The sequence below is a fragment of the Glarea lozoyensis genome, assembly GCF_000409485.1.
Source record: "Glarea lozoyensis ATCC 20868 chromosome Unknown GLAREA16, whole genome shotgun sequence".
Lineage (NCBI taxonomy): Eukaryota > Fungi > Ascomycota > Leotiomycetes > Helotiales > Helotiaceae > Glarea > Glarea lozoyensis.
In genome coordinates this window covers 1,032,326-1,046,206 of record NW_007360990.1, presented here as the reverse complement: position 1 = coordinate 1,046,206, position 13,881 = coordinate 1,032,326, and the positions used below count along the sequence as shown (strand labels likewise).

The window sequence follows — 13,881 nt, the reverse complement described above, 5'->3', positions numbered from 1 at the left end:
GAGCAAAGTGGAAGAACAAACACTGCTTACAAAGTAAACTCACCATGAAAAGTACATAGCCATGTCATGTCCCTTGTCCAAACCTATCACGGCGCACACCGAATACCACAAGCAAAAGAATACGATAACCAATAGCATCTATTCCTTCTCCGACAAGTTATCATCTCGGTACAGCACCTTAGATATCGTCCATCCGTCCTATACAACGGAGAGCGATCATGTCCAAACAAATCGTGTTCCGTCTTCAGAGTCGCACAGGTTATCAAAGCATTAAGCAAGTCGAGGAAGCCATCCCAACAATTGACAAGCATGAAGTCCTCGTCAAGATCCGCGCCGTCTCTCTCAACTATCGTGACGTCGTAGTTGCCAACGGCGGCTATCCCTTTCCCGTCAAGGATCAGGTCGTTCCATGCTCTGACTCCGCCGGAGAGGTTATCGAGATCGGCAGCTCTGTGGAAGGTTTCGCAAAAGGTGATAGAGTTATCGCCGTGTTTGACCCCACCAACCTCTTCGGACCCCAGAAGGATTGGCACCACGGTCATGGTGGCCCAGTGGACGGGGTGCTGCGCGAATATGTTGCTTTCCCTAGTAGTGCCCTGATCAAGATTTCCGGAGCGTCTGGCTTGAACTTCTCACAAATGGCCGCCTTGGTCTGCACCGGTGTCACGGCCTGGAACGTTCTCTATGGCAACCAACCATTGAAACCTGGCCATACTGTTCTTTTCCAAGGTACATGTTCTCGTGCTCACGCAATTCCCTCCCCAGCATGAATCTATAATAACCTGACTAGGTACTGGCGGTGTCTCCATCACTGGCCTCATCCTTGCAAAGGCTGCTGGAGCCACAACTATTATCACTTCCTCATCAGACGAGAAGCTTGAACTCGTCCAGAAGAAATACGGAGCTGATCATACCGTGAACTACAAGAAGACGCCAGATTGGGCAAGTGAGGTTAACAAGATCACGGAAGGTCACGGCGTTGACTACATTTTCGAGAATGGAGGATCAGGCACTATCAAGCAGAGCATCGATTGCATCGCTATGGGAGGCATCATATCTGTGGTCGGTTTCCTTTCCGCGGCCAAGCAAGAAGATATGCCTGATGTAGCTGGACTTGCACTATCTAAGGGAGCTGTCGTTAGGGGAATTACCGTCGGTTCGAAGCAGTTGTTAGAAGAGCTGGTGCGGTTTGTGCTGAAGAAGAAGTTGTCTGTACCGGTTGAGAAAGAGTTTGGTTTCAGCGCCAAGGATGTCCAGGCTGCATTTGACTATCTTGTTGGTGGAAGCCACATTGGCAAGGTCTGCATTGTCATGGAATAGGCGAGCGGTATGTCGTCAGAAAGGTAGACACAATCTGAAGAGTCAAGTCTGCGGAACCTGTGAAGCTAGAAACTCGTTTGGGAGAAGTAGCCCTAGGTTCGGCAATCACGAAGTCGGTACAAACACACTTTCCCATAATAGGCTCAACAGAAATTGACTTGCTTGTGGCAGAATTGTTGATTTCAGGTTGAAGAGGTGAGGTTCTAGTTTTCTTTAGTGTGCTTGGTCCAACCCTTCTCCTTACAAAGCACATTTCATATCAAGTCCACGGGACTCCGTAAACACTGCTTTATAAGCTCGTACACTCCTCCTATGTACGACTCAGCAAGTGATCTGCCACTGGTTCTAAAGTGGAGCCGCAAGACGCACGCACGAAAGTGTAGATGTTAGCCAACCACGAAATCGGCGTACGATTCATCCAAAGAGAATTCACACGCACGAACGCAACACCCGCCTCCTATTTGGCCGAGTCGTCGTCTTGTGGCCTGTGCGTGTTGAGTACATCGCGCAAGAAGGACAGCCGTCAAGGCTGCGTAAAGACTACTGCTGGCTACTCGCAAGCGGATTTTCATACTTTAACGAAAGAATTCCTCGTTCAATCATCCCTTCTAGCTGGAGAGCACCGCAGCGAGTGGAGAAATGCTTGACCAAAGAGAGGAAATTTTCATATGCAATTCCTCTTCGTCACTGATATCCATTACCCTGCTCTTGTCGTCACGACATCCGTTCGCGGTACTTTCATTCCTTGCTACGGCATCAAACGTGTGACAGAAAGATGCAGTATTGCCAGATGCCTTCGTTGCCTCAAACGGAGGATCGTGAATCCAGTTGAGTAACGTCAACACGCGCGTGTCAGTAACAGCAGCTGATATCTTATGATCTACCTGATGTTGGAAGGCAGCCATAGTGTCGAGAATAGCGAATATCACCTTACCTCCCACAACCTACACAGATCAAACAAGCGTAATCTGGCACACTGCCTATGCCTGCAATGGTTTTCAACGGGAAAACGTGTGCGTGACTCAACTGCACAATGCCAAGCATCTAGTGCTATACTGGCAGAGCGTGATGCGAGAAAGCGACGTCTAGAAAATATTAGGAAGACTACCAAGAATTTGAGGGGCAAGATAAATAAGCTCGGCGAAGGCACTGGTCTTTGGACCGTATTTATCAGCTACAACCTTTTCATAGAAAACATGGTACCTTGATTGCAACTCTACGACATAGTCGGACCCCTCCCCAGACATATCATGTAGACGATGCAATACAGGAACTCTCTACATGGCCTGTGAAAGATGGAGTGGGCGAACATGGCACCTCTGTGGACGGCGAATCACGACAGTCGGACAATTCATTGCTGATTTACCAACAACTATTTGGCTTGGTTCCGTATGGTGCACCTGAAGGTGACATCCAGCAACAAGCATCATGTACACAAAAGTCTGTAGATGAGAATACCAACCGGCAAAATTTGGGGAAAAAGAGCTGTGAATTGGTGCAGTGGTGGAGACGTCCCCAGTAAGAGCTTGTCTTGATCCTACCGTGTGGGAACGATTTCTTGGAAATGAGATAGTATTCTTTTATGTTTAAATGCTTAGATCATTCGCTATGACTATCAAGACTATTCGCAGGAGTGTCGTTCAAACTCTAACCCTTCTCTTTTCACGTTATATAACCAGAAATTCAGAACATAACTGTCTTTCATTCGATAATGCTGCCATCAAATTATCCATGGTTTTTCAAAGCATTTTGGAACCAGTCAGCAGCGGTAGTTTGGGGTGCTGCAAGCTCGTAGACTTCCTTACTCGTTGTGGCGACGGAGCACTCTCCATTCCATCCCGTCACTGGCGCATACTTGATAGATTGAATAAGATGCGGTTCTGGAGATGAAGCCGCCATCTGTTCGAGGAAGTCTAGGTCTCTATACTTGACATTCTCCACTTTGACCCCGATTTCTTTCTCCACTAGGTCCACGATTCCTCTACCGGTAACGTCATCGGGTCCGTTCAACACATACTTCTTCTTGTTGTGGATGGAATGATCCTCTGCGCTGAGAAGTGCGGCAGCGAACCTCCCCACGTCATCGGCATCCACGACCCCCACCTCTGCCTTCTCATCTAGCAACAATGCAAGCTTTCCTTGCTTCCCCGCCTTGCGGAAGTTTTTGACAAACTCGACTGCGGGCGGGATGGTGAAGGTGAAAAATACATTGGGCTGGAGCGAAGACCACTGCAACTTTTCAAATTCGGGGGAACTAACAATTGCTCGACGGCCCAATGCTGACGAGGATAATAACACTGGAAGTCGGGACGAACGTTCGCTGCCGTGGTGGAGATGCGAACAACGTACTTGACGCCGGCCCGTAGGGCTGCAACGTGAAACGTGGACTCCTCTGCGAAGTGCGGGGGTAGATTGTGGGATGCGATAAAGGCCTTGACGACGTTACGCTCGCGAAGCCAGTCGCCGTCAATCTCTGGCCACTTCTTCTCCTCAAAGGTGACGTTAGGAAGCTTGGCAAGCTTTTGAGCAACAGCGCTGCTGGTGGATCTGGTCAAGGCGAGCAGGCGGTATTCCTTGAGGTGTGCTAAGGTCTGGGAGTTTTGTGACAGGATCTCGGTGACCATGCGACCGGTGTTACCGGTTGCGCCGACGATGAGGATTGTTTTGGGAGCCATAATCGATTGCCTGCTTGGTAAAGATGATGTCGCAAAGCAAGATTGGTAAATAGGTGGAAGAAAGGTCGGATATCAAGATTGAGAGTTATTAGGTATAGAGTAAAGCCGTGTAGTGTACGTATGATGTGAGAGGACCTCATGACGTTGTTATAGAATCCAAAAGATCATGATATCAACTTCCTACTAATCATCTCTAGCATAAACAAGACACTAACAAGTATGATTACTCAACCACACGTACAAAGTACTACTGAAGCTGTTTCTAGATTTCAGTGAATATCGATACAATAATGGTGCGGGTGAACGTGCGTATGAACAAGGTGGGGAAATGCTTTGTAACTCCTAGACATTGCTTCTGTCTTGGTAATCACAGAAGTGGGGGTACTTGACGCGAATGACTTGGCTACTCGCCGGTGATAGCTTGGCAGTGAACTTAAAAGTTATGCAAATACCGCTTCAAGCTTGGGTTTTGTACAGTAACTAGGTATAATATGTTCTAATATTTCCGCTGTTCTCTTGTTGTTGTCGCATATGTAGGAGGAGACACCTCATATAAGGTACTTATCAATAGATACCTTGGATACACATGAGATCTCGGAACTACATGGCTGAGCATGAGCCATGGAGTCCCTGCCTTGTTATGATATGGTTCTGAATTAATGTGTTTGTTTATTGATGTCGGATCTCGAATGGTGTAACTTTATTAGATCACTACCCTAGTACTAATGTGTGTAATGCCTTGTCCACGTCAGCCAAGCTGTATCCGTATGCAAGCAATTCCTCCTTCGGACGGATGATAGCTCACACTCTCCTCGGAATATGGATTGTTTACTTTAATACTCGAGGAAACAATGTCCTCTCCCATAAGTCCGTGATCCACTCCACCCAAAAAGTGCCTGAGATGCTAAGCTTTACGGGGCCTATAGGCTATGACCGCATTTTCGATCTATCTTTTAATCTATCAACAAACACCATTTTATCTTCTTTCAAGGCTCGATTGTTCAATAATTATGGCAGATCAACGCTTCCAAACTCCTCCACCACGCGACTGGCACTATCAAAAGAACTATGAGATACCCACGAAGAGTAAGGAAGCTATGCATGAGCTCTATATTGCTGCGAAATGGTCAAGAAAGCGGGTTCAACGACGATAGTAGCTCGGCAATTTTACAGTACGCGAAGTACTCACCTACGGTCGACCCTGAACGCGTAAGGCCTACTCGTACAGGCAAGCCTCAACTCGTCACTGACGATAAACTCGACGATATCATCGAGTATATAAGCAAGAACTGGGAGAATAGTGTCATGAACTATAAGCAAATCGTCAAGGAATGCGGCCTAGCCTGTATGCCGAAAACGCTACAGAATAGGCTTCACTCTAGGGGCTATTATCGCTGTATAGTATGCCAGAAGCCCTATCTTACTCTTATACAGGTATTAGCAGGATTCCTATGGGCTTGCTCGCATGTTTTTGGGACCAAAGAGTGGTTCTGTATCCTATGGTCGGATGAACGTACTATACTTATCGGCGCTCGCACTGTAAAGCGGAAAGTAATTTTAACGCAAGGCGAAAGATATCATGAAAGCTGTATCCAACATCAGTTTCATGGCTGAATACTATACCTGTCAATATATTCGCAGCTATTGGGCATGGATATAAGAGTCCTCTAGTATTTCTTGACGGATCTGGCAAGTGCGGCGCTTTCACTCAGCTAGATTGTCCATACCAAGTACTTGAGGTTTATATCTTAAAGATTCTTGCAGACTTTTCAAAGTTTACTCGTACGAAAGGTCAAGAGCCTCTCTTCATTGAAGATGGAAACTCAGTCCATGGCTATAAATCTACGAATAATCCTTGTGCTCGCTTCCGCCGAAGACATAACATCGATCTTCTTCCTCATCCATTATCGTCACCGGATATGAATCTCCTTGAGAGTTGTTGGCGGCGGCTCAAGCAAATCTTTACCGTCGCAAAGAGCAGCTAACGAATGTCGCTGAGATACAGGCTGCGTTCTGTAAGGAGTAGGCATTAATACTATTAAGCTGGATTAATAGCCTTATTGAAGAGCAGCAGTATTGGGTCCAGTTTCTTGTACAACGTCGTGGCCCACGCATCCTCGCCTCTTGATGGCTTCCACCCCAAGTTTCGTGCAACGTTAGCGATGGTGCGTGCATTGCTTGCAAAAGCAGTCTCTCTTTCCATCTTTGCAGTCAGCACTTCTTGTCAGCAACCATGTCGCCACAGTTGCATGATAGAGCTTACAGAACTGGCTTCCCTGCACGCTTCTTATCGAAACAAGGGAAGCACTATGCTAATGCTCGGGAGTGCAAACTTCGTGCAACATATCGCCAGCAAATCACAGGCGGCTGCAACCGCTATCTGTAGGCGCCGACCTGTTATCTAGCACGAAGCGCACTTGCCTGCCTTGTGCCCTTCTCTCGTTGTTTAGCATCGATCGTTTCAGTCAACTGTCCATCCTTTTATTCTTAGTAGGTTCAAAATAATTGCTTTCATTCCCACACTTCAACCATCTGCCTACATCAAACATGCCATCATCATATCCTAGCCCCGCAAATGCGCCTCCTCCAGAGAGGCTGAAGATCGACAGTGATCCGGCGCGCCGGAATGAACGCTCTCCAACAAGATCTCATGCATATATACCGGTTACTCCTTCGGCACACCCTCCAGCGATCCATGCTAATACCCCTCCAACATCCACCTCGAAAACTGGATCTGTTTCGGTCGTCAAGGCTACTGCTGTCCCAGCTCCGATGAGCTTCGAGGGTCTTAAAAAAGAGTTGAACCTTGGCACCGGAAAATGCGGGTCGCCCACAAAGAAAGAAGGAAACCCTCCATGTAAAAATCCAAATCCTGGCGACATCGGCAGTCAGATCAAGTCTATGACGGCACTGACTCAAGCGTCCGCGGAGCTTCCTCGCGAGCTTGAGAAACTTGCAGAGCTAGCTCTCTGCAAGCACCATATCATACGCGAAAAGAAGGCTGCTCGAATTAAACTCTGGAAGAAGGGTTTCCCAATTGGAGACGAGAAAGCAGTCCCACTTGAGCCGATTACAGATCGAATTAAAAGTGTACTAGATTGCTTCTCGCCAAATACCTCTAGCTATACCTGCGTAGGTGCGAAACAAGACAGTGACACACCTTGTTTGATGCGAATTGGCGGCAAAAGGGCCCTCAAAGGCAAAAGGACAATTGCTCTGATTATCGAGCCAGACAATTACCCACACGAAGACGAGCTTACGTGCCTTCTAAAGGTCCTTGCCTCTAATGTGATCTGTCACCACCACAAAGGACAGATCCCCGACGTGGTCGCACAATGGAAGCACCGAATCACTATGATATACGAAGCTTATCCTGCACAGGAACAACCGCTCAAGTCGACATACAGTACAGGTTTTTTACGGAGGCTGAAGGGTGATCCAGCAAAGTTCTGGGACGATGCTGATGACAAGAGCGCTTTCCGCACTGAAATAGAGAAGGATAGACCCTCAGATGACTTGGCATGCTATTCCCTGATTCAACATAAGATCATGGAGCCATTGAAAAAATCAGAGTTGGTTGAAGGCTATGTTTACGCCTACGAGGTCGAGGGCAATGAAGGCTTCGTCAAAATAGGATACACTACACGACCTATTGAGGTTCGCTCAGCAGAGTGGAAGGTCGAATGCGATAGGGCGCCTAAAGTTCTATATCCTCTTGGACCCACCGAGAAGATCCCGCACGCCAATCGTGTCGAAGGCCTGTGTTTAGCAGAACTGAAGCATCGGAATATGACGGTGATTTGCGAAGCTTGTCCCAAGCGGCACATAGAATGGGTCAAGACTCCTGCTGCGGAGGCCATTACGGTGATTCAGAAATGGACGAATTGGATCTTGACAGCGCCGTACAATGATTCGAAGAGGCAACCTAGTCAATGGGAAGTGGATAACGAAATTACTTCGTGGAACCTCAGGGACGAGGAGGAGAAGAGAACTGGCGATATGCTCAACTTCATGGATGAGCTTCTCTGCCAGGAGGCAACGATAGTTGGAGGAGACAGTGATCGAAAGCCGTGTTTGCAGGAAACCAGTGCTCGAGGGAGAAGATACCAGAAGCGATGCTTGCAATGAGCCAGAGCTCTAGGAGAGGACTATTGAAAGCTATGTCGTGCGCTCCTCCTGCTCGACTGCGAGTAGGTCATCGTGCGAGGAAGGGTGAACACCGGTCGGTTGATCTCCATATCCCTTTGACGATACTGTCGACGTGAAGACATTCGAGCAGATTAAAGCGGTGGTAGACGAGATAGACCCTACACTCTGCTGGAGGGCTGTGCAAGAATGCTTGCTGCAAGCTCATTTACTCGCTTTCAGAATTGAAGCTAGGCTGTATGTAAGCCACTCATTCTGCTATTTGGAGGTATTGACTAAATCTCCTCCATAGGCGTAACGACGAGCCATTCCACATTTCACTTCTATCATCACAATATCGAACGTTAATAACGGTTCTCGGGTTTACCAAGTTACAAAACATTGCCTCCAAACTTATACACCACATCGACATATCGAGCAATCCAGGAATGAGCGTGTATCAGGCCTTACAGGACCTCAGGGTCGAAATCCCAAAGGTGGAGCAATACCTGGCGATCACATATTTTCAGAAGAACTATTGATGTTAATCGAATGTACATTTGCTGTTGTCAAAGCACGTAACCCAAGCCATTCTCCAGATTTTAAGTAAGGAGTGCTTACGACCTAGGAAGTATAGAAGGCTACAGGCTACAGTAACATGGCCTCCACGCAACCTTTACCTTGAATGCACGTGGTGATGGGAGTTATCTTGAAGTATTTGCCGGCGTCTCAAAATCTCTGGAGGGTCGTCCAGCGTTGCGGCACGACATGGCACAGCTGCGACACTGCTACTGCACGTCAAATTATACTTAGGTAAGTTGGACACGGCTTTCCTACATTCATCTTCCTGAGCGCTCGTGCGTCAAAGATTTCAATGTTGTGGTGAAGCTTAAATAAGTTCTAGATCTGGCTGCTGATGTATGTTGACAATGATATAGGGCAACATGTCGAGCCACCAGGAGTGTATTCTGGGATCTTATCGAACTCGAGGAACTGAAGAATTGATGAATTTCATACGGTGCGATTGATTGCTGGGGCAGTAGGAGATATCTCTCGCCTTGGCTCGCACAACGGCAGGAGGTGCGGCAATCTCGATACTTGCAATTACAGAAGGCATTCTGCAAACAATGTTGAAGGACAAAGTTTGCTTGAAAGATATTCACTGGTCAGAGCATGTGAGGTAAAGACAATGAACTCTACAACGTGGTTCTAAAGCTTCTTGTACTGGAAGAAGACCAACGCCTCTCCCTTTCCTCAATATCAAGTGGTAGCATGGCATCGGAGATTATGCAGTTCACGAGATTAGATCACACCAGCGGCTATTATTCATCTCTGTTAAGAATAAGAAAAGCTTAGTACTAGATATCTATAGTGAAGAGAGTAAGGTATTAAGAAAAGAGTAGCTTCTAACTATAGCTACTATTAGAAGTAATTAAAGAAAGTATTAAACTATAATATATAGAAAGACTTTAAAAATAATATAAATAGATTAGTATTTAATATATTAGTATTAGTTAATAGAATTAATATAAAGACTCTTATTAATACTAAATATTCTACTTATAGTATAATTAATTTCTACTTTATAAGAAAATATAAACTTCTATACTACTAATACTATTTTAAGCTATAGTAGTCTTTAATAGAATATAGAAGACTACTATAAGTCTAGATATTTTATATATATTATTTTAAGAATAGATAATAAAAATATAGTGTTACGGGAAAGCTATATATATATAAGGGCTTACTTGTAGAATTAAATAAGTTCAATAAAGGAGAGAGAAGGATTCTACTCGGAGCCTACCTTTTATATATAGAAGTACGGCGCTTAGTAGTAGCGCTTTATATAGCGTATTAGGGTAGGGCCCTCGCTTAGTAAGTACTAGTACGTATAGCTAGTATTCTACCCCTAGAGTCTAAACCCTTATATTACCCCCCTCCTCCTATCTATAGTCTATCGGTATCTATATTTACTACTAGGTTATTCTATTAGTAGTTCTCCCTTAAAATAATACTTTATTCGACGTATATTTGTCGGATTTTATTTTCTCTCTATAGTCTAAAATATAATTATTTTTAAACCTAACCTTTTCCTACTTTACCTTTACTAACTTTACCTTTATATATTCTTTTACTTTCTATTTCGATCTAATTAAATAGGGCCTATCTCTATAACTACTAGTAATCCGCGCTATAAATACTAGAATCCCCCCCTCTTTTTATTCTTTCTTTCTTTTTATTAACTAACTAAAATAAAGGTAAGTAGATCTCTTATTAGACTCTAATAGAAACTAATCGAAGAAAGATAGCCCCCTCCCCTAGTAGCCTATATTTATTACGCTAGATACGCTAACCTCGCTATTAACTATATCGATTAAGATATAAGTTATAGAATCTACTCTTTTTCTATTAGGGTCTACTAACTTTATTAGCTTATATAAGCCCGGTCTTATATCTCTTATACCTATTTAAAATATACTTATAAGGACTTATAAGTTAACTAGACTCTAATTAAAATATATTACTAACCGATCTATAGACTATAGTTTACTTATATCTCTTATATTACCTAGATATATTCTATAGCTAAGGAGGTATATATTTATCGGGCTTCGCTAGTTTTATATCGGCTAATAAGTATTTTAAAAAGAATACCTATAAGAATTTAACTAAAGTTCTAAAAGCTTAGTACGCTTTAAAGCCTCTCTAGAAGTCTAGATTACTTTCGTCGTAAATTACCTACTTTCTAATAATTTTCTATCGCTAACCGCCCTTTTTAGAAGCGTTACTAGTAAAGTTTCTCGATCTATTATCTCGGTAATCGCCTAAAATAGTCTACTATAAGTTATTAGATTCCGCTTATTTTCTATCGCTAACTACCTTCTAGCTCTAATAAAGTCCCCTTAGCGCTTTAACTCGGAGTCTAGCGTAATAGCCTAGTACTCGCCCTAAAGTAGCCTAAAGTTACTAAGTCTAAGGATTCTAAGTAGAAGAAGAGAAAGCGTAATAATACTTAGTAAATCTTTTGGCCTCCGGCTCTTTTTTTATAGTTTCTAGTTTTAACTTTAGCCTAGTAGATTTTTCTTTCTATTTTTTTAGTATATACTCTAGTCTAGTAACTTTTACTTAGTCTCCGCTTAGTTATACGCGGCCTTTAGCTACGACCCTAGTACTACTTAGTAGAATTATTTTTCTATAGTATAACTTACTTTTTCTATAGTATTTTCGGTAGTCTCTATATAGAGAATAATCTAATAAAATAACGTAATAATAATAAAACTAAAACTTCTTTCTAAAACTTCTATAATCTATAAAATATATCTTAGACTTTATAATATTTATATATTTTTTATTTATTCTTAATTTTTCTTCTCTTTTCTCTATACTATTAAAGGGCTATTATAGAGTCTAGGATCTCTATAAGTAGTCTTAAAGTCGTCTATAGCTATAGTATCTATTAGGTTTTCTAAGGGTTTCTAGGTTAGCTTATAGTAGCCGGACTATTTTACTAATACTTATCTAACTTTTCTTCTTCTCTTAGCTTTATCTTTAGTATAAAGTATCTCTTCTACTTACTATTCTTTATACGTTTTAAATAGCTTAAGTTTTAGCTATTTATTATTAGTTTTCTACTCTAGTAGAGAGTCTTAACTTACTAGCCGTAAGAGGTCTATATAAAATATAGAGTAAATATTACTAGAGATCTCTAATAAATAAACGAATACTAGTAATAATACCTTTTTTACTATATATTTTACGTATTTATAGTCTAGGCTTCTCTTAGGTCGAGATATCTAGTAGTTATATAAGTCTAACTATACCTTATTATCTACCTAGTAAACTAGGGCCGGAGTTCTCTTTTTATTAGTACTATCCTCTTATTTCTAAATAGTATTCGCTATATTTGCCTAATATAGCTTAGTAACTCTCTTTATCTTTTTTATAAAGACTTTTACTCTCTTAGCTATAAGGAGCCTAATATCGAAATCGGGCTCTATTTCTAGAGAAATAAGAGATAGTAAGTCGTAACTATATATTATAAAGAATAGACTTATCTCTAAGCCCGCTTAATAACGACTATTAAGTACTAACTAGGTAGTAGGGAGCTATTATTTCTAATTAGATTAATCTCGCTTAATAAAGTACTTTAAGTATACTTATACTTCTTAGTTTATTCTCTCTAGCCCTTTATCTATTTATAGATAGTATCTAGAGCTTAATCTCTATTAAATACTACTTAAGTAATAGAAGGCCTTCTAGAATATACTTATCTAGTTAGTCTCTCTATTACTAGTAATTATATAGGATATCTCGTAGTATTATACCTAGTACTCTATAAATCTTTTAGTATACTTCTTAGCTTTTATACTAGGTATCGCCTCTAATATAATAGTTTTACTTAATTAGTCTTTAATTATCTATAGGTATCGATTCCCCTTAGAGTTTAGTAGGTCGGTTATAAAGTCTATAGAGATTTTCTAAAAGAATTAATTAGATACTAGTAATAGTTTTAGAAGACTATACTTATTTTCTCTCTATACCTTATTTCTTCTATAATAGTCGTAGTTTCTTAGAAATTACCTTATATACTTAGACTATAGTAGCTAATAAAAACTACGCCCTAGTATAAAAGTAGTAGAGTCCTAACCTAGATAGCTATAAACTAGAGAATTATAGATAGACTAAATAAGCTTTATTCTTAAAGTATTATTTTATAAAAGTTTAAGTTTCTTTTTATCTATATCGCTCTTCGACGAAAAGAGAGCTTCTAGAACCTATAGCTTTTTATAGTAGTATAGGTAGCTATTTATATTAATATTATAGTCGTCTACCTAGATCTTTATTTTAACTTTACTTAAGAACGATCGGTTATCTTTTTATAGTAAGTAGAGAATAGTTTAGTATAGTATATCTTTCTATACCGTCTTATTTTATAATTTATTTATTTCTAGGTTCTAGAATAGGGCTAAGGACTTTATATTTTAATAGTCGGAATTCTATTTAAACTATATAGTTAGTATCTAAGTAGATATAGAGGCTACTACTACCTCTCTTTTCTCCGCTAAGTCTAGCTAGTTCTTAATATAGTTTAGATCTAAAAATCTCTTAAATCTTAATATTTTATTATCTTTCTTTAAAGTATTCTACTCTCTTCTTAATAAGGCGTCTAGTACTATTACCTCGTTTTTTAGTCTATAAACTAAGGTAAACTAGAATAATAATATTACTTTATACTAACGAATTTACTACTCTATTAATTATTTTTTTATTATAAAATACTCTAAGTTCTTATAGTCTATTAAAATATTAAAGTAGCTATAGGTTTTTAGCTTAGGTCTCTAGAACTTTAAGTAGAATACTATAGCTAATATTTCTTTATTATAAATATTATAGTTAATTTCTATCTTATTTAGTTTCTAAGAAAAGAAGCCGACTAGTCGATAGACTCTATCTTTTTCTTAGAAGAGAGCGCCTTCTAGCGTAAATCTACTATAATCTATTTTAAGAAATATAGAAAGTAATAAATTCTAGTAGTAAAGTACTAGAGCTATATAAAACTTTTCTTTTAAAACCTAGAACGCTTTCTTCTCTTCTTTTCTCTAGAAGAATAGTATACCTTTACTAGTTAGTATAGTTAAAGGCTTTACTAATTTTAAGTAGTTTATAATAAATATCTAATAGTAGTTATAGAACTCGAGAAAGCGGCGGACCTTCTTTTAAGTCTTAGGTACTATCTAGTTTTATATAGCTTTAATCT

At 41.0% G+C, this 13,881-nt stretch overlaps 4 protein-coding genes across 4 annotated transcripts; 2 read left to right on the top strand and 2 right to left on the bottom strand.

Annotated features, from left to right (window-relative positions):
- Positions 1-218: 218 nt before the first annotated feature.
- GLAREA_07621 (NAD(P)-binding Rossmann-fold containing protein) lies at positions 219-1,320 on the top strand (the record flags this gene model as incomplete). The annotated part of the gene is made up of 2 exons (XM_008082309.1): positions 219-729; positions 791-1,320. The coding sequence occupies 2 exons, from the start codon at positions 219-221 to the stop codon at positions 1,318-1,320; spliced, it is 1,041 nt and encodes a 346-aa protein (XP_008080500.1).
- A 608-nt stretch (positions 1,321-1,928) lies between these two features.
- On the bottom strand, positions 1,929-2,225 carry GLAREA_07620 (uncharacterized protein; the record flags this gene model as incomplete). The annotated part of the gene is made up of 1 exon (XM_008082308.1): positions 1,929-2,225. One exon carries the CDS (start codon positions 2,223-2,225, stop codon positions 1,929-1,931), a length of 297 nt encoding a protein of 98 aa, XP_008080499.1.
- Positions 2,226-3,045: 820 nt separating this feature from the next.
- On the bottom strand, positions 3,046-3,995 carry GLAREA_07619 (NAD(P)-binding Rossmann-fold containing protein; the record flags this gene model as incomplete). Its single annotated transcript, XM_008082307.1, has 2 exons — positions 3,046-3,549; positions 3,636-3,995. 2 exons carry the CDS (start codon positions 3,993-3,995, stop codon positions 3,046-3,048), a joined length of 864 nt encoding a protein of 287 aa, XP_008080498.1.
- Positions 3,996-6,542: 2,547 nt separating this feature from the next.
- GLAREA_07618 (uncharacterized protein) lies at positions 6,543-8,123 on the top strand (the record flags this gene model as incomplete). Its single annotated transcript, XM_008082306.1, has 1 exon — positions 6,543-8,123. The coding sequence occupies one exon, from the start codon at positions 6,543-6,545 to the stop codon at positions 8,121-8,123; it is 1,581 nt and encodes a 526-aa protein (XP_008080497.1).
- Positions 8,124-13,881: the final 5,758 nt, after the last annotated feature.